This window comes from Phyllostomus hastatus, unplaced genomic scaffold, assembly GCF_019186645.2.
Source record: "Phyllostomus hastatus isolate PE091 unplaced genomic scaffold, TTU_PhHast_1.1 phas_contig_524, whole genome shotgun sequence".
Taxonomy (NCBI): Eukaryota; Metazoa; Chordata; class Mammalia; order Chiroptera; family Phyllostomidae; genus Phyllostomus; species Phyllostomus hastatus.
The window spans coordinates 13278896-13299209 of NW_025333900.1; the positions used below are offsets into that span (position 1 = coordinate 13278896).

Consider the following 20314-nt stretch of genomic DNA (forward strand, 5'->3'; position numbering starts at 1 on the left):
CGTCTATTTTCCTGCTCTGACTGCCCTACCCTTCTGCGACCATAAAATGACACTGCAGCCTAGCTGTCAGCGGTCACTGGGACTTAAATTCCCCCCAGACTGTGGGGTTGGGCCAGCTGGGTTCTCACGATGGCCTAGGGCCCAGACTTCTTTGGACTGGGCATGGCACGGTCACGCCGCGTCACCTTCGGGAGGTGGACGCCCATGCCCAATGGCATGAATTGAGGGCTGGGGCGCTGTCACTTGAGTTTGTTAGTTTTGTTTGTTCTGCGCCCGGTGGAGCTTTTTTCTGACCGTCTCTTATCCTCTACAGGCTGTAAGATGCCCCCTCAGTCCTCAGGCGCGGATGCAGGCCCCTGCCCAAACTCGCCCGTTTTCAGGACAGGCAGCGAGCCCACCCTGAGCCCAGCAGTGGTTCGGAGGGTGTCCTCGGACGCCAGGGCAGGGGAGGCACTGCGGGGCTCGGACAGCCAGCTGTGCCCCAAGCCGCCCCCCAAGCCCTGCAAGGCGCCCCTCCTCAAGGCGCCCCCATCTCCATCCCCCTGGCTCAACTCGGAGGCCAACTACTGTGAACTGAACCCAGCCTGTGCCCCGGGCTGTGACGGGGGAGCAAGGCTGCCCCTTGGCGCCCAGGACAGCTACGTGGAGCTGCTGACAGCCAAGCAGAATGGGACAGCAGGTCCCCGGAACTCGGGCACCAACTACTTAATTCTTGACGAAGATGACAGGGCAAGGGCTCAGGAGCCACCGGCGGCAGCGGAGACAGACAGGGGGCAGGACAGCGGGGGTGAGTTTGTGAGGCCCCTCCTGGAGACCACCTCCTCGTTCAGGCCCAACGACTTTGAGTCGAAGCTCCTCCCCCCTGAGAACAAGCCCCTGGAGACAGCGATGCTGAAGCGTGCGAAGGAACTGTTCACCAGCCACGACCCCAAGGTCATCGCCCAGCACATGCTGAGTGTGGACTGCAAGGTAGGACTGCCCTGGGTGGGCGGAATGTTGGAATTTCGTCCTGGGTTTCGAAAGTTTGGAAGGGGGGATCTGTCTGCACTGGGCTTTGCCATACCCTTTAAGTGCTCTGCTCACAAGAAAAGGCTGAAAGTAACCCCAGCGTGGGGATTTATCTAAAGGGGTAGGAACCACAGGCCAGGATGACCTTCGCCCAGGTGGGAAGCTTGTAAACTTCACCTTGGACAGAGGGGTGGCGGGCTGCTGCCAGGGGGCCCCCCTCCTTCCCCCGCCCCGGCCCCTGCTGGCAGCTGGAGCAGCTGCGGAGTCCTCCTCCCGGCTGGTGCTGACGTTTAAGTTCTCCCCCGTCTCCCCCGGCCTCCAGTCTGCCAGAGCTGGTGCAGTCAAGTCCAAAGGAAAACAGATTGTAGATGAAAATGTAGTGTCTGGAGAAACACAGCCTTGGTTGCTTTTATTTCATTATACACACGCACACATTACATATTTATTGTTACTGAAATGGTCTTTAGGATAATAAGCATTTGAAAGTTACCTTGATTTTTTTAATAAATAATGCTCATTCAATGTAGAAAAATTGTAAAACACAGTTATATTTTTTAAAGTATAATTATAAAATATAATTGAGAAAAATTATAAATACAGATTAAGAGAAAAAAGTTACAGTCACGCAAAAGCCAGTGTCAGGGCAACAGCCGGGCTGACACCTGCCCCGCGAGCAGAGGCGTGTGAGGGCGCACGTGCAGGTCTGGCCGTTCCCGCGGAGACCACACCCGGTCCGCACGCTGCTCCAGACCCTGGCGTTTCCTCTCACACGACAGGACTGTCTTCCCGGGTGACTGAGTAAATGTATGTCCACATCACCATCATGTTTTTGGAAGTATTGCTGTAGCTTCGGGTGTCCGTTGTTCAGAGGTGGCCCCAAGGCAGCCCCATTCTGCAGAGATGTTTCTAGGAAGCAGGCGTCTCAGGCTGAGGGGTGCTCAGCCTGCTCCTCGGTATCAGGAGACCGATCCCTGTGTTTGAGCCACAGGTCCCCGGTCTGTGTGGGATTTAAGGCCCTTTTCCGTGTGCAGCTCAGTGAGGTCAAGTAGCTGCAATGGTCAGGGCTTATCTCAGGAACGGGCTTCACCAAAACTAATCGCCAACGTCTTCGAGCAGCCCCTTCCCCAGGGCGTTCCCAAGCGACTGAGGGAGCACCTGGCGGGCAGGGGGGCCCCCAAACAGCCTTGAGGAATGGTAGGCAGTTGCTGGCTGTTTTGGGGTAACGAACCCCTTCCTGAAAACAGGACTGAGGGATCACTCAGTTGACCTCACGGCCAGGCCTGGGAGGGGGGGGGGGTGTGCGTGGGGGGAGGGGGAGGGGCCCCAGGAGACAGCAGGGGCAGGGCTGCTCAGGAAGCACAGGGCTGTTCGCATGGTTGGCTGAGTGTCCTTGGGCAGTGCTCACCAGTGGTCAGATAACTTGTCCCATGAAATTCTTACTCACTTTAAAGCAAGCTAAACCTGTTTGGGCAGTGAGAGGATGTGGGGTTCCTGTTCTAGGAAGCAACACTGGGCCTGCATCTGAGAGCAGAGCCGCACCAACAGGCAGGAGCCTGGCGCGCCTTCTGCGTGCGCCTTAAAGGAGGCTCCTTGGGGAGGCATGGGTCTGGGTCCCCCAAGGCTGGCAGAACAGCCTGACTCCCCAGAGGAAGTGGATCCTTCTTCCTTGTGGCCTCAGGCAGGGCTTGGCAAGTGAGCGGGGAGGTGAGATGCCCGAGCACTCTGCAGGAGGGTCTAGAACCTTCTCACTACCTTGGCAGCTGAGAGGCTAGATTCCGAGTCTCTTCCCAACAGAAGGAATGTGCAGCCTACCTTCATCCTTGCTCTGTGTCCCTCTGTGTTGCACCTCCTGGTGAGGCTGCACTGCCCCCTCTGCCTCCAGCACCCCTAGAAGACAGAGCCCCCGAGGCAGAGACCAGAGCAGGAGCCTGCCTGCCTGTCCCCCAGGGCAGGGACGTTCAGTCTTCCTTCCCCCTCCTGAGTCCACACCATTTCCTCCCCCTCTTCCTGGAACCACTGACTGCCGGGCTCTGCCAGCAAAGCGGGCGCAATCCGTGACCCCGAGAGGGAGATCAGGCAAGGGCTGGGTGACCCCCGCCACACGCAGCGGCAGCTAGACAGGGCAACCCCAAAGCTCAGGACGCACTGGGCAATACCTGAGGCCCGAGTGCTGGTTCCCACACAGTGCACAGAGCCCACGGCTGGCACCCAGAAAGGCCAGCAGAATTGCGGGCAAAACTGAGCCCCACTCCCACCCACTTCCAACCTCCTGGCCTCACTCCTCCCCCCCCCCCCCACCCCCCCCCCACCCCCCACCCCCCCCCCACCCCCCATCTTTGCAGTGGCTGGAAGTGAGGGCCTGCAGTTAGGGGCTTGGCCTCTGGGGATGAACTGCCTGAATCTAATCCTGCCTCTCCTTGCCTGTCCCAGTCTTTCTCTCCCCACCCATAAAAGGAGGAGAATAATACCACCCACCCTCCATAGAATGCCTGGCCCAGGATGAGGCTAAGTAAGTGTCGATAGTGCTTTGTAGTCAGCCTTGATTGAGTATCTGCTGCGGGCCAGGCCGGGTCACGGTGGGGGGCGATGGGGAGGGACAGTGATAGAGGCATTCGGACCGCCACCCAGGTGGGAAATGCTCTGTGGGGGAAGGCTCTGGAGCTGTGGGGCCTCTGAGGCAGGATCCTGAACACAGGGCAGCCAGGGATTCAGGGTGGGGATGTCTGGGATGGGTTTTGAAGGCTGAATAGGGGTTGGCCGGATGAAGAATGCAAAAGCATCTTCCAGGTCGCAGACAACACACACATGCAGAAATTCAGGTGTCAAAAGCCATGGTGGGGAGGGTTTGGCTTACGGAAGATTCGCTCTGTGCAGGCAGTGGAGGTAGGGTGGGGCGGGGGTGCTGGTAGGTCTTCCATGTTTCTGAGTCTCTACTTCTGGGCTCATTCCCAGTTGCTGTCTTCAAAGCATGTTGCCGGTCAGTGAGGGAGACAGGCCTGTAAGGACACAGTGCTAGTCCATCTTCTGCTGAGGGCAACAGAGGCAGTGGGCTGAGCCAGGCGACCTCCCTGTGGTTTAGAAGGTCGCTTGGCAGCTGGGAGGAGGGCAGGCCATGCCCGCCCCCACTGCCCCCGTCAGGGCCCCCTGGGTAGTGAGTGACCCCCTGGCTGGAAGTGAGGGCCTGTAGTCAAGAGCAGGCTGGAAGCAGCAGGCCGAGGGTCACGCAGAGTCGGAGGAGCCCGCGGAACCAGGCCGCTAAGGTCTGAAGAGCAGAGGGAGGCTGGCATGCCTCCTCGTGGGCACGGGTGTCGCCCAGCTGGTCCGGTTCTTGGCAAACGCTCTAGAAATGTGCGTCCCTCTCTGTGTCGGTGCACTGCACGGCCCTGGGTGTTTCCCAGGACACCTGATCCAGGCGCTGCAGTGCGAGCACAGGGCCACCGGTCCCAGAGCTCAGCCGTAGGGCAAGCAGGTATCGGTATTTTCTGGTAGAACCCAGGAGAGTGACTGGAGAATTGGATGCTGACTTTGGAGGAAAATAGATTAGAAGCTTCTCTGTCAGAGCAGGGGTTGCTCTGGATGCTAGTGCTTCCAGAACAAAACCGAATTCATGACGAGCCTTTGGATCTTGCTACGCAGAGTGTGCGTGGGTTGGAGGACGCCCACAGGTGTGCTGGGTTTGGAGCCTCCACCAGGGCAGCAGTCTAAACAGGCAAGCAGAGTCTGTGCCCGCAGGTGGTGGGGTGCGCATCTGGGCTCCATTTTCATGGTCAAGGCGTAAATGTCTTTCCAGAGTTTGGGCCAGAATTCCTCACCCTTCGACATGATCGATGATTCAGCAGGCTGTATTTTCAGATAGTTCATTGGGGTTTTAAGCTCATTTGGTCCTTTGCCAAGTCCTTGAGAAAGGTAAACTCAGCAGTTGTGTTAGAGCAGGGGAAACTGAGGCTTGGAGAGCATGGTGTGAGTTCTGCATCCAATTTTGGGATCCACTCCTGAATAGCTAACTCCCACAGGCTTGTTTCCCCAGGGCTGACAGCAGATCCTTGCTCAGCCACAGAAGGGTCGGGGTTAATAACATCAGCTAAACATCCAGATGTTTTTTGGAATCCATTATGAAAACATCTGGGCTGTTCACATGACCAGGATAATTGTGTTCAGGGCAACTCCACAGATGGAGGCGCGGACTTGCCCCCAGCCTGCTGTGCGCCCAGGCTCGGGGGCGGCGTCTGCAGGCCGCATTGTTACAATGTGGGGGCACCGAGGCACCGCGAGTCCCGTTTCAGAGACGCGTTGACGCCGTTGCAACATTTTAAGGTAACAGGTAATAACTATAAATGGCCAGCAAATACCTGGTTCCGATAAACTGTGATTACACGCTGGGACAGACGAAGATTTTCCTTAAGGAAAACCCTCGAGGGAAGAAAGGAGTGTGTTTGAGACCTCGGATTTCAAATCTCTATACACGTTTCTAATGGTTTCCAGACGTGTGGTGCGTTTACTGAGCCCCGGAGAGGTGTAATTATGGGTAATAGCAGCCAGCCCTGCCGCTAAGTGAGAACAGGAGCGGCGAAGCACGCAGCAGGGGGGCGCTTGGACCCGAGTCCGCTGTTCCAGGGCAGGGGCGGGCCAGGCGTGCGGCCCGGCTGCCCGCAGCAGAACGTCGCATTAGGACCCAGCCTCGGTCGGTCGGGAGCACCGGGAACTGCGCCATCTCTGGCTGGGCAGAAACACCAAATTTGCAGACTCTGCAGACCAGTTTAGGTGCTTTCCTCCCAGATTTTATATTCCAGTATGTGCATTAAAACCCTCCAAATCACATATAAAAACTGTCTTTTCAGATGCTGCTGCTCAAAAAGGACTGCAGGAAGTACGTCCACGCTGCTCCCACTCAGTGTGTTTCCTTTCCCATGCCCACTCCTGATTCAGTGCATGTCAACTTGTGTTCTTAACAGGTCACCAGGATTCTGGAAGTCTCTGACGAGATGAGGAAGAACATGGGCGTGAGCTCAGGGCTGGAACTCATTACCTTGCCTTATGGCCACCAGCTGCGTCTGGACATAATTGAAAGGTGAGCCGTGCTGTCCTCTGCTTCTGGCCCCTTGAATTCCTCCCTGGCTCTCAGAGCAGCAGGTTTCAGAGGAGAGAGGGGCCCGGCTCCACCACACCGGGGCCACGGCCCTCGAGGATGTGTGGCCTGGGCCAACTTTCCCCAGAAGCCTTCGCCAGAGAATTCCTGGAGATGTACAAAGAGACAGCACAGAGGAAGTCAGGGAACAAAGACCATGTTCCTGTCCCTGCTCCAGGCTGCTTTAGGAGCTGAGTGGGAGTTCGTGAGAAAGGCTGGGAAGAACAGAGTCTGAATGTTTTCTTTGAGGGGTGGACAAGTGGGGGTCAGAGGTCAGAGGATGATGGCACTCGGACCCTCTTCTGCCAGCCTCTGAAGTCTCACTGCCTCTTGTCATGAAAAGCCAGGGCCCTGACTCCCACTGAAACACATACACAGGAATGCTTCAGGTTAAGAAATTAGAGAGGCAGAAATAGCAAGGCACATTTTTAAGAAAAGAAATGCTAGACTTGATTATCTTATTACCATAGAAGTTGACCTTTCTGACACAAAAAAAGATAGTTGAGTATGGCAAGGCTGTCCTGTGGCTTTCTGTTTTCTCCAGTCAACTCCCTGTCGCCATGACACGCACGCGGTGTTAATGGGCAGCCAGGGTCCTGGCTTTTTGTGAGAAGAGGGCAGCGATGCCTCGGAGTCTGGGCCCTGAGCGCCGCCGCCCCCCTCCCTCCCCCCCGCCGCCCGTGGCTCTCCCCGGTGGGCTAGGTCTCAGCCCCGTCAGGGTGGGCTAGGTCTCAGCCCCGTCGGGGCAGGTTTCTGCGGTGGCTGAGCTGTTCTCATCTCGTTATGGCAGCCACTGGCCACATGTGGCTGCTGAGGAATGACATGTTTTATTTTACTGTTTACTAGTTTAAGGGTAAATGCCAGGTGTGGCCGGTGGACAGTGTGCTCCGAGGATGTCAGCCCCTAGAAAGTAAACACTGCTTTTCAAGTAGCCTGGGGATCAACACGGCTGCTTCCAGGCTTGCCTGGCAGACAGAGCGGCTGGAATGCCGCTGTGGCCTGGGCTTTGCAGCCGCAGACGCACCCACAGGAAACACGGAAGGCCCGGGGGAAGACCTCCGGGAGGCAGGGGCCCGGGGAGTGGCCCGTACTGACTGTTCGGGCAGCCTTGTTGTTGAGTGCCTTTGGGCAGTTGTGGGTCTACCTTCTGTATTTTTCAACTTTTCCTGATCAGACTTTTCCAGATTCTAGCCTCTCTCTCTCCAGGTGTCCTCTTCCGTCCCCACGCCCAGGGGCCTGGCTTCTCAGGTCTTCTAACTTGTCCTCTGTCATCCGGGCCCAGTGGTCACTGTTTCAACAGAGATGAGCTGTGCCACCAACTTCCCCGTTTCTCATGTGGTTCACTTCACTCTGAAAAATCCCAAGTTCCAGGCCTTGTTTTATCAATTTCACTAGGTGTGTAGGACAGGGGGCCCAGACTGGGGTTGGCGGGGTTAGCGCTTCTCTCCGGGCTATTTTCAGACGTCCACTCTCGTCTGCGTCCATTTCCTCTGCCTTTGGATGGCCCGCTTGCCTGGGGTCCCGCTCGTCGGCTGGTTTCCTGGCCGGGCTGACCTGTGTGTCTTCCTGCTCAAGTCTGGGGAGTGTTTTTCTCCATTACCATGTGTTTAAATAAAGGTCAAGGGTGTAGCGGTCTTAAAAGGCTAAATAACATCATCTTCCTGTGTTTCAGAATCAAATACAAATTCACCCTTTATTTTTTAATTTACCACCTCACCCATTCCAAGCCTACTGAGTGTAACAAGCAATGCCCCCTGCTGCCAACCACCGGCGCTTCTGTGACAGACGTCCAGGCAGGGTGTCTTCCCCACGGTGGTGTACGCAGGAGGCGGCAGCAAATGTCAGTTGAATGAATAGACAGAGTTACCCAATTAACCATTGGTATATGGCCAGGCCTTAAGGAGGTAAAAAATATGTTTTTTACTAAGGGCTGTTAAAACATAGGGGAAAAAAACACTGAATAAAAAAGAGACGGAATGCAACACAGGACGTTAGTTTACTATTAGTCAAAAATTACATCTAAAATGTTCAGCTCAATCTTGACACTTTGCAAACAGGTAACAAAGCCCCTCAATAAACCACAGATGATAAAAATAGACTTTAAGGCTATGTTCAAATCCGTTCATTAAGACAGACAAGAAATTGGGAAGGAGATAAAGGACAGAGACAAATGGGCAGAAAGGTACACGGTAGAGAGGGGACGATGCGCCCTTAGAGGTCACTGTTCTAACAAGCCTACTTGCTAGGTGCCTGCCAGCGCCAGGCACGGCAGTCATTTTCACACCCACACACGGTCCCTCTCTCACAGCTACCCCCGTTCCCATTTCACAGACGAAGAAGCCGAGGAGGGGGCTGCCAGGGAGCAGCCCAAGGTCACATAGCAAGTGAGTGGCACACATGCGTACAGGGCAGGCAAAGGCGGGTTTACAGCTGTTCGTATGGAAAACAATACAGTGATTAATAAATAATAATACAAGAACAAACTGTGTTTTGCATACTCACAACTGTGAACCTTCCTTTGCCCACCCCACACGTGTACAAACACACTCCGAGGCATTGGAGTGTGTACGAGAAGGGGGCCGCAGCCAACGCTGACAAGCTCAGGGCAGGCCTGCGTGGCGGGCCTCACACACTCAGAGGAGGAGAGTGACCACACAGAGGGTCTGAACACACAGATTCCTCGCTAAACGCAAGTCCTGGTGAGTAGCCCTGTCCTCGGCCTGTAGCTTCCCTGGCAAAGGTCAGTCTTTAACTTTGATACTGTCTGTTGTTTCTGTGCTTCTAATGTGACACACCTTTGAAATGCCAGAGTCATTTTCTTTCGGACCCCACAAAGGCACAACCGCTGCACCAGAGCAGGAGACCACAGTGTTGTCCTGTGGCCCACACACCAGCTCCGCACCGCAGATGTTAACTGTCCTGTCCCCACCACGCAGAACATGTGTGTGTCTCTCCGCTCTGCTTTGTGTCTGACGTCGAAGATCGCCCCGCTCCGCCTCCTCCAGCCTCCCTGACCTGCCACCTGTGGACTCCGCATGACCCCTCTTATGTCTCGTCCTTTGATTCTCATGTATAAAATAAGCTGCAAAACTGCCATTCTCTGGAGCATTTGCTCAATCCACTGAGATTTTGCTTCCTGGCAATTGCTGTTAGTTTGGCTCAAGTAAACTTTTCTAAGACTTTTTCTTAGGTTGGACATCTCAAGGAGAGTGAGAGAGAGAAACCACACCCGTGGGCACAGAGACAAGCACGGCCATGGAGTGGCATCCTCAGCTTTGAACTTTTAGGACCATGTAGCCCCAGAGATTCAAAGACATGTCTTTTAGTAACCACACTACAAACTGGGGCTTCTCCTCCAGCACTGGTCTCGCAGCCTGGGCAAAGTGTGGTGGGGCCAGTGTGGCCCAGCGCATCCACTCCGCAGCCCTGATTTTCGGAGGGAGGGAAGTGATGGCAGGCCATGCTGCCTGCCCCCCCCCCTCCCCCCCGCCGCCGCGAAGGAGGCCGCCCTGCAACCCCATTCGTGCTGGTCCCAATGCCATGTCGACAGGAGGTCACACACTTCCTGCTCTGGGTCTGCAAGGTCGACCTGTGTGGAGAAAAGGGAGGACTGTAGGCAGATACAAACAAGATTTCTGTGTTATTCGAGTCCGACCTCACGGGGACATCCTGCCAGTCTGCTGTTCAGTCTTTGCCCACGTCCCCATTCACCTTCTGGCCCTTAACCAGAGCTGCAGACACTCCATCCCTGGCTCTTTGCCCCTTTCTTGGTTTTGACACCCTTGTGTCTTTCTGGATCAAGCATATTCTTTCATCCTTCTGTCCCTTCCATTCCCCAGTGCAGGGAGCTCAGTGGAGGAGGGCCAGGGCCCACCCGAGGAAGGATTCCCCAGGGTGTTGGGGGGACCTGGTGGCTCCTTGGACCTCTTATGACCAAAGGTACAAGGAGCCAGATGACTTCGCCTGAGGAGGGCCCTCTTCATGCCCCCAGGTCCAGTCCTGAGCAATGCGCTATCCCGGGGCATCTGTCCTTTATGCCTCCACAAAGTGCAGCTTCTGAGGCCCTGTCTGGTCCTGCGGCAGTCCTGGTGGGCGTGGCCTGTGTTGAAATCGGCAGCCAAACTGAGCTACCCGCACATCTCAGGCGAGAGCAGCACATGGTGCAAAGCCAGCCCTTCTCCCAGCTGGTTTGGTTTCATTCCCTGCTAGTCCCGTTGGCCCTGGGCCTGACCACTGGTCTCCTCCCTCTCAGACACAGCACCATGGCCATCGGCATCGCCGTGGACATCCTGGGCTGCACGGGTACCTTGGAGGACCGAGCAGCCACCCTCAATCGGATCATCCAGGTGGCTGTGGAACTGAAAGACTCCATGGGGGACCTCTATTCGTTCTCGGCCATCATGAAAGCTCTGGAAATGCCGCAGGTAAATTTCCACCGGCCTGGTGCAGGCCTGCAGACCGTGCACACCGCACTTCTGCAGAGTGGTCTGCGAGTCCATGCATAGCCAGTCACAGATGATCTTTGTCACTCCCAAAAGGTAAATTGGATCTGAACAAAAGCTGCTTTGACTAATCAACCAAGAGTAGTGTCCTAAGTACTTTGGCTGTACTTAAAAACAGAGGGTAATTGCCAACAGCCCACGCTTTCTCTTTGAGGTGCAATAAGACTCATCCTCAAGAACAGTGTCCCTGAAGAACCAACTGGGGTGATGTGTCTGGGGCAGGCGTGTTGTATGAGACTGCTTCCATCTGAGTCACCAGGTGCGTGGGCAGCCATTTGGGAGCTTATATCCGAGAATCCCTAGAGTGGTTTATCTCAAAGAATGCTCCTCAGGTTACCTAAAACACCCTCTCTTATTAAAAAATTCACATTTCTGAACCACCTGACATATAACCCCTTAGTGAGAGTTTCTGAAATCGGGCACTTTAATCTGCTGTGAGAGGCTGTTTTGGGGATGAGTGTCAGAACTGAAAACCTGCATTTGAAATCAAGCGGGCCTCAGAGAAGAATGCGGTCCTGTGGTCCCGCGTGCTCAGATCCGGCTTCCCCACTTCCGGCCTGCCAAGCCCCAGGGGTGGACAGGACTTGCATTGCAGCCCAACCTGCAAAGAGTAACCTGAACCGCTGGTCATCTCGCTTGGCTGTTTCATAGCCACAGATTGTCCTGGAAATCCTGCCAGGGACTCGCTGGAAATCCGGCTTTGCCACCAGGGAGGAGAGCTACCGTCACGTGTCCTGCAGGGCATGTTAGAAACATGATTTCCTTGGATTAGAGCAAGGCCACCTTAAAAACAAGAAGCCAAACAACTTAATTCCCTCACCAGGAACATTTGGGGAGGGGGCTGTCAATTCCTATTATAATGTAGTATTCCAAGAGTTTACAAAATTCTTTAGGTGCACTGGAATTTAGTAGGGCTAAAATTGGGAATAAGCAAACTCAGCCATATTTTCACGATATACTGACTTCTGTAATATCAGTTCTAATTTTTCATTCAAGTGTTGTTAGTTTCCATCAGATTTATTTGCTGTTATCCAAACCTGCATATAATTTTGAGGGCTGAGCCAACAAGCTAAGCCATGTGTACAGTCTTCCCGCCCAAAGCTCTCTCGCCGCGTGGTAAAGGGGAGGTTTTGTGGCTTTAGCTGGTGGTTGTCCATGACTTCACACTCAGCCATCAGGGACTTATCCTGGAGCGAGGTAACATGGCTTTGTAGGTGGCCCCCTCCCCTCCAGCAGCCTCAGGCACTCCTCCTCCTCCCCCCCCCCACCCCCAGCACCTCAGCAGTGAGAGGAAGTCCTCCTAGTCCTCCGTGGTATTCAGGGCCCCGGGTGAGCCAGAGCACTGCTGGGGGAGGGAAGTGGTAGGCCCGGGGAAAACCCCAGAGAACTCCTGTCATCTCTGTGTGTCGCCATCCAAACCTGCACCCAGCAGGGTATGGGCTTAGCTGAGAGACAAGGGCTTCTTTCAGAAGGGGATGCTTGAGGGTGGGTGGGGGGGGGAGAATGTGGGAATGTGAGGAGAGAGGGCGGCATGTGGGTGGCCAGAGGCAGACCAGCCTACAGTCTTCCCTTCCCAGAAAATCTGTGGGTGCTGATCCTTCTCCCCTTTCACACAGAGCACATGGGAGCTCTCAGAGGCCTTGGAAATGAATCTCAGCTCTGCCCTTTACCAGCGGTGAAACCTTGAGCAAGTTACCTAATCTCTTCTGTTTTCTGATCTGCAAAATGAGGCCAGAATACCTGCTTCATAGGATATTGCGAGGATTAAATGGAATTCCTCAAATACCTGAGTTGGCTCTCGTTCCCTAAATATTATTAGTGCCCTCCCTCCCTTGTTTCATGTAGAAAACTTCGTACACTGAGGTTTGCTGGTGGCAGGGTGTGCGCCGGCGGCCAGTCATCTTAGGGCAGTCAGAGTCGGCGGCGCGTGCTGGTGTTGACTGCGTTATCCCAGAAGTGTAAGGGAACCAGTGGTGGCATCACGTGGCCCGGGCGCTCCAGTGTGTCGCAGACGTCACTACCCACGGGGACAGTGACCTGCTGCACCTCACGTCCTCACACCCTCTCATCGGTGTAGCCTCTGAGGAAGCCGGCTGGCAGCTCCCCTCCAGATGCAAACAAGTGTACTCTGACCCCGCAGCTCCACTTCTGGAAATTGATCCTCCAGACACTTTCACACATGTCTACATTTGCAGTATCTTTACAAGATACTTTTGTGGTAGAAAATCAGGTTGGAAACCTCCATCTATGGGAGACTGGCTAAAGTATGGTTTATACAAAAAATGGAATATTATGCAGACGTGTAACAAAATAAGGTGTTCTATGCTGTTTTGTATATATGCATGTGAAATGACCTCCAAGCAAGGGACAAAGAATATGTGGAGGGTGACATGCATCTATTCATTTTCCAGCAGTGCCTGCGCACACCGGCGCACGCGCAGGAAACTGGTGAGCGGAGCCGCACCACAAGGGGCCTCAGAGTGAAGCCGACTAAAGTCACCTGCTGACTTGTTTACCATGTGCCTCTGTCATCTATGCCACAGCTTAAACCAAGAGGTTATTTTTTAAAATGGCCCTTTCCAAAATGGTAACACCTTTCTCTCTTCCAGATCACGAGGTTAGAAAAGACATGGACCGCGCTGCGGCGCCAGCACACCCAGAGCGCCATCCTCTACGAGAAGCAGCTGAAGCCGTTCAGCAGGGTCTTGCACGAAGGCAGAGGTGAGCGCAGGGCGTGGTGGCTGCCCCCTGGGCGGCTGTAAGACCAATGGGTCGTATCTGTTCTGCTGGTTTGACCAAAGCGTTCAGCAGGGCGTGTTATGTGTCCCTGAGTGAGTTATCTGCAGGATTGTCGATGCGTCAGTCAAGGTTTCTATCTGACTCCAGCATCGCACGGAGGAGGTCTGCCGTTGCTGAAACAAGACTCGGGCCACCGGTCACTTCGTTCTGTCTTTATCTTTTTAAAATTAAGGTATAGTTAACATAACCTTGTATTAGTTTCAGGGGTACAATGTCATGGTTCAATATTGGTACATACTGCAAAATGACCACAACCGTGAGTCCAGTTAACATCTGTCACCACAGCCACAGAAATGTTTTTGTGATGACACCTTCAAGATCTACTTACTTTCAAATGTGCCATACAGTAATACTGATTCTAGTTCCCATGCTCATTTTATGACCGTAAATTTGTACCTTTTGACCCCTTCACCCAGGTCATCCACCCTCCGCCTCAGACAACCACCAACCTATTCTCTGCTGCCACAGGCTCAGGGTTTTTTTGTTTTGTTTTGTTTTTCTGGGTTGTACATATAAGTGAGAGCACATGTGACTGTGTGACTTATTTCACTTAGTGTGACACCCTCACAATCCACGTTGTCACAGGTGGTGGATGTCATTCTTTCTCATGGTTAAATAACGTTCCGTTGTAGTACACACCACACCATCCTTACCCATGCCTCTACTGACGCTCACCCAGGTTGTTCCCGTGTCTCGGCCGTTGTAAACAATGCTGCCGTGAACACGGGGGCCGCACGTGTCTTGTTGAGCTACTGTTTCTTGTTTTCTTTGGATACACACCCAGAAGTGGAATTGCTGGATCATATGGTGGTTCTATCTTTAATTTTTTGAGAAACCCCCAGACTATTTTCCATAGTGACTGCACCAATTTGCCTTCCTAGCAACAGTGCAAAAGGCTCTTTTTTCCCCATTTCCTCAGCAACACTTCTTACATTTTTATCCTAGCCATTCTAACAAGTGAGGTGGTACCTCTTGTGGTTTTAACTGGCTTTTCCCCAGTGATGGGTGACATTGAGCATCTTTTCACGTATCTGTCGATCATCTGTATGTCTGTTTGGTCCTCTGTGGGGTTTTTTCTCTTTTGTCTGTTTTGGGTTTTTTGCTATTGAGTTCTCTGAGTTGTTTATATACATATTATGGACATCAGTCCCTCATCAGACACATGATTTGCAAACATTCCCTCTCATTCTGTAGGTCGACTTTTCATTTCATCGATGGTTCCCTTTGCTGTGCAGCATCTTTCTAGTTTGATATCGTCCCACTTGTTTATTTTTGCTTTCGGTGTCACATCCAAAAACTCATCGCCAAGACCAATGTTGAGGAGCTTATGGCCTGTGTTTCCTTCTAGGAGTTTTATGATCTTGGGTCTTGCATTTAAGTCTTCAATCCATTTTGAATTATACATGCAACTATATATAGTCCTATGCTCTGGCATGCATGAATCCCACTGGCCACCATGCAATCTGGAGGTGTCCTCTACGTGACAGTTACAAAATCAGGCTCTAGACAAGTGTGTAAGCGCTTTTCTAGAAGAACTGGTGAACTGTACTGAGTCAGAGAGAGGGCGCAGATGTGCTGCCCACCAGCCTCTGCTCCCCGAGAACTCCTGTGAAGGCCCCTAGCCGGGTGCCGTACCTGCAACTGTCCCTCAGGCGAAAGCTCCAGGACGAGCACACAGGCCTCTCTCTCACACAGATGGCGTGTGTTTCAGTCGCTGTCATCGCAGTGCCCTGGGCAATGGGGAGAGGGGAGCCTGCCAAGAACCGTCTCTCCAATTATTACAGTCCAGTGGAACCCAAGAACACAAGTCCCCCTGGCCACCAGAGCCAGGTGATTAAGGCATCCCTGGGTGGCAGCCACAAAAACTGGGGCACCAGATACATGGGAAAACACTCGTCTGGGAGCTGCTGGTGCTCTGGACCACAGCAGGGGAGAGCACAAAGATAGTGCCCATTCTCTGAGGTCTCTGCAAAGGATTACAGCCCACCCTTAGATGTGTGTTTAATTAGAAGCCTGCTCCTCGGCTGCAGTTATGATAAGCTCATAGGCCACTGTTGCCTCTCACTGTGCCCTAGTAGCTGTTTAAGAACTCTCCATTGGTTACAGTCCTGTGGGGCCTGCGGGCATCAGCCACACTGGCCCCCAGAGCCAGGCAATGTAGGTGTCCCCTGGTGGCTGCTACAAAAACCAAGCGCCAGACAAGGGTAGGAGCTCCTTTCTGGGATATACCATTGAGCTGGAGCAAAGGCAAGGAAGAGCTCATAGCTGGCTTCCACAGAAAAAGAAAAGGGGGGAACCAGTATTTAAAAAAAGAAGGGAAAAGATGGCGCCCACTGGCTAGAAGGAGGCAGAGGGAGAGCGTGAAGGTGGTGCGTGTCAGCTGGCAGGCGCTGGGTGTGCTGGATCAGAGGACTGCCGCCCCCAGGCTCACTCACATAAAGCCTCCGAGCACCTCTCAATCAGCTACCTTTTCGCAGAATCCTTGGGCAGGTGCATTAGAACATGTGAACCCCTTAAGAGCTGTTTATCAGATCATTATAGCCTTGTAGGTCTCGTGGATTTGAGCCCCATTGGTTTTGGGGGCTTATCTTTCAGACACAAGTTGGGGTGCCCAGTGTGGGTGGGGTTCAAACCCTTTGCTCCTCAAATGGAAGCTCCAGGGTTTGAGTTCGCTCCAGACTGTGGGTCACTGCACCAGGATTGGGGTTTATGGTGAAATTGTGCCCCAGCCTCTCTCGAAGTTGTTCCATATTTAGCTGAAGATTCAATGTGTCCATGGCGGGAGGTGGGTCTAAGATTCTCCTACATCGTCATCTGGAACTGGAACTCTCTGTGCTTAACTTTGAAAAAAAAAAAAAAAATGACATGGAAAATTTTACCTTGTTTTTCAGAGTCCACATGTGTCCTCCCAAACAATGTATCAGTCCCTCTGCTGATGCCTCTCGTGACCTTAATGGAACGGCAGGCTGTCGCTTTTGAAGGAACGGACATGTGGGAAAAAAATGATGAAACCTGCGAGATTATGATGAACCATTTGGCAACAGCCCGACTCATGGCAGAGGCTGCCGGCAGTTACCGGCTGAATGCCGAGAGGATCCTGGAAGGTAGGAGCTGCGCTCTCCCCTGCACACTGACTGGAATGAAGGAATGGAGAGCGTGGGTGGGTGTTCTCAGTTAGTATAACGCCCAGGAGGAAAGACAGGGGCACGGGAATTCCATTTCCTATATGGTTGACTACTTCCTCTTAATTCTTAAATGACTTAAGGATCCTGTTTCTCTCGTTGTTATGTGTATTCTATTGGGCCATTGGTATAGAATAAACAGAGGGAAAGGTCAAAAAAGATTTGGTCAGCTTGCCTACCATTAGAACCCCTAATAATCACTATTAGAAAGTGTGATGGGCCAACACGCGGAGCTGGGGTTTTGTCTGACCTCACTTAGCTGCACGCCCCTTTCTCCTCAGTCACACTGGGAGGAGCGCAGCCCTGCTCTTTGCATCAAAGGGGCCAACTCGAGCAAAGACCCTGGAAGAGCTTGGGGGAAAGTACAAAACACAAGTACTTGGGTTTGGATTAGGGTCAAGTGTGCCTTAAGGAATGGGCAGCCAGGCTGAGGAAGGGAGTGGGTACAGGCGGAGGGCCTTCCACGTGGGGCTGGACCAAGGAAGGGCCAGTGGAAAACGTGGGAGGGCGTCATCCCGAGGCCAGACTGGTGTTTCGAATCTGGCGTCTGGGTGGAGGAAGTCTGGAGGGCGGAAGGCTGAGAGGCAAAAAGCCCATTTAGGAAGCAAATGCAAAAACAAGGACTTTTCTATGGCACTTAACAGGGATGATTACTTTCTCCTCTTCACTATGTAATTTTTAAAATTCTTCAAGGACCCGCAGTTTGAGCCACAAGGTTAAAAACTCTATGGGGTGGGAGAGGCCCATTATTTCATCCTAAAACCAAGCATTTGCTTCAGAACCAGATTTCAGGACTGAAGAGTTTGCACTGTGTCTGTGGCATATATAGGCATCATCTGGAGGTTTCATTCTTTCCCCCTCAAAGTTCTCCAAGGTTAGCAGTGTAGAACTCAAACAGTAAAAGCACATAATTTGCCAGAGATTACAGTGCCTGCTTATGCAGGGCCAATGCATGTATCACTTTGGATGTTGCCTAAGCCAAAAATGTGCTTTAAGCTGTTCTATAGCAAATTACTTTAAAGATCTCTCCTGGTATTTCTCAGCTGATCCTGCCACAGGCTGACCTAGCAAGCTCTCACTGCTGGGAATGACTGTGAACCCAGTAAGGGCAGAGATTTGCTCACCATCACCCCCCGGCACCCAGCCCAGGGTAGAGGCTTGAAACCCATCAACCGAATGAATGGAAGTTGTCCTCTGGCTTCAGGCTGGTTGTCTGTCACAGATATTGTGCTGTTCCAGGAAAGAAGGAACTAAAAGCCTCTCAACTACCAAGACCCTGTGATCTGGACAGTGGGGGTTTGTTCATGACAGAGCAGTCTCCTCCAGCAATAATCAAGGATGAGAACCACTTGCTTGTGCGACTCTGGCTAGAGGTTGCCCTCTCTAACAGAGTTGACTGAGCATCTTTGGCCTTAGGTAGACCAGATAGTTCTCTTTTATAAAAAAGAGAGTTGAGAAACAAGCCCACACGTATGGTTGTCCATCGATTTTTGACAGAAGTGTTGAGGTAATGCATTGGATAAAATATAGTCTTTCAGCAAATGGTGCTAGAACTGTATATTCTATGCAAAAAACCCTTAATCTTTACCTCATACCATAAACAATAATCCAAAATAGATCATAGAACCAAAATATGAGTAAAGTAAAAGTAAGTATAAAGATCCCATAAGAAAACAGGAGGAATTCATTGTGCCCTTGGGTTAGGCAGTCTTTTTAGGATACCAAAAACATGAACCATAACAGAAAACACTGATAAATCAAAATTTAAAATTTTACTCTTCAAAAGACACTGTCAAGAAAGTTAAAAGGCAACCAATAGATTAGAAGAAAATATCTGGCAAACATACAGGATGGGGCAAAAGTAGGTTTACACCTGTCTGCAAGGAACATAATAATACAAGAATAAACTTGCATACTCACAACTGTAAAGCTGCTTTGCCCCGCCCACATATCTATAAAGGAGTTATATCTAGACTATATAAAGAACTCTTGGAACTCAACGGGAAGACAAACGAGATTTGAATAGACAAAGATTTGAAGGACACTACTACCCCAGAGAGGATATAGGAGCGACAAATAACTACATGAAAAGATATTCAGAGCACTGGTCACAGGGGAAATGTAACTTTAAGCCATAATGAGATACCACCACACACCACCTGAATGACAGTGCTAACAGTTGGCAGCATGTGGAGAAAACAGAATCTTCATGTTACTGATGAAAATGTAAGATGGGAGAGCCACTTTGGAAAAGAGTCTAACAGTTTCTTAAAAGTAAACATGTGTTCACCATATGACCTAGCAGTCCCACTCCCTGAGAAATGTGAGCGCATGTCCACACAGAGACTCAACATCATTCGCGGTCCTCGGAAACGCGAAACAATCCCAGCGTCCCCCAGTTGGTGGACAGATAAATGAAATGTCCTATGTCCATGAATACTACTCAACAATAAAAAGGACTTTTTGATAACATGCAACAATATTGAATAAGCTAAAAAACACCATACTAAGTGAAAGAAGCCAGTAATAAAAAAAGTCCACATTATGTAAGTCCATCTATATCAAATTTCTATAGAAGGTAAAACAATAGCAACAAAAAGCAGATCAGTGGTTGGTGGGCGTCTGGGGTGGGAACGGGGCTGACTGCAAAGGGTTGCTAGAAAACTGTCTAGCGCTGGACGGTCATGCACTATAAACTTACTACTGCAAGTCCAACTGGCAGCTGAAATAGGTGAATCGTGACATGGAAATGAAATGCCAATAAAGCTGTAAAAAAAAAAAAAAAAACACACAACCCAAACAGTGCTTGAACACTCCTCACAGCACTGCAACCCACAGTGGCTTGTGCACGTGAATTTTATCATCCCTTCAGGGAGCTTGCTACCCTTTCCCTGAAGGTGCCCGGGGCCTCTGCCCGCCTGGCACACAGCAGGGCCTGGGCTTTCCCTTGGGGGATGTTCTAAAGCTCTGAGAAAGTTCATTTTGATCCTACTTTAAACAAACAAGTTTTCAGCCTATTTTCAACACTGTTCTAGGTGGAACTGAAAAAACATTGTCTTGTTTTGTATATACTAGGTTTCCAACCCGATGAAGAAATGAGTGAAATCTTCAAGACTGAATTTCAAATGAGGTTGCTATGGGGCAGCAAAGGCGCACAAGTTAACCAGACGGAGAGATATGAGAAATTCAACCAGATTTTGACTGTCCTCTCACGTAAACTGGAACCTCCTCCCGTAAAGCAAGCGGAGCTTTGACAGCTTTCTGCAGAACCTTAGGGTGTTATTTCAAGCTTCTCCAGTTTCTGCTTTGGAAAAGCTTATCATTTGAAAAAGTAATAATGTGCAAATCTGACAATAGGCAAGCTTCTAGTATCCACAGGATATTAAACATGTAAATTGCACACAGCATACTTATTTATGAATTGTTTAAAATTACTACTGATTTTTAAATAAGTAATTTATTATTAAGGCAACTGTTGCTAATGTTGATCCGCAAATTCAAGAGCAGACCTAGCTATGTTGACTGGTTGCTTTCTATCACCGAGGGATTTGACCATTTCAATTTTAATTCCATGTCAGGAAAGTGTACATAGAAAAGAATTTAAAAGCATGAAACATTTCCGAAGGTATCAGTTGTATGATATTCTTTAAATATGAAAAAATGTAAATAGCCATATGAAAATATATCTTTTTGTGAAA

The 20314-nt window shown here is 51.4% G+C and overlaps 1 protein-coding gene across 3 annotated transcripts in view; it reads left to right on the forward strand.

The window, feature by feature from the left end:
• Positions 1–20314, forward strand: part of BCAR3 (BCAR3 adaptor protein, NSP family member) — a 101925-nt gene extending 81611 nt beyond the window's left edge. For all 3 annotated transcript variants that reach the window (XM_045847000.1, XM_045847001.1, XM_045847002.1), the window contains 6 exons: positions 314–969; positions 5961–6076; positions 10386–10557; positions 13245–13356; positions 16326–16538; positions 19692–20314. In XM_045847000.1, coding sequence (XP_045702956.1) covers positions 314–969; positions 5961–6076; positions 10386–10557; positions 13245–13356; positions 16326–16538; positions 19692–19870 — 1448 coding nt within the window. In that variant the 3' untranslated portion in view covers positions 19871–20314. The remainder of the gene's footprint in view (positions 1–313; positions 970–5960; positions 6077–10385; positions 10558–13244; positions 13357–16325; positions 16539–19691) is intronic.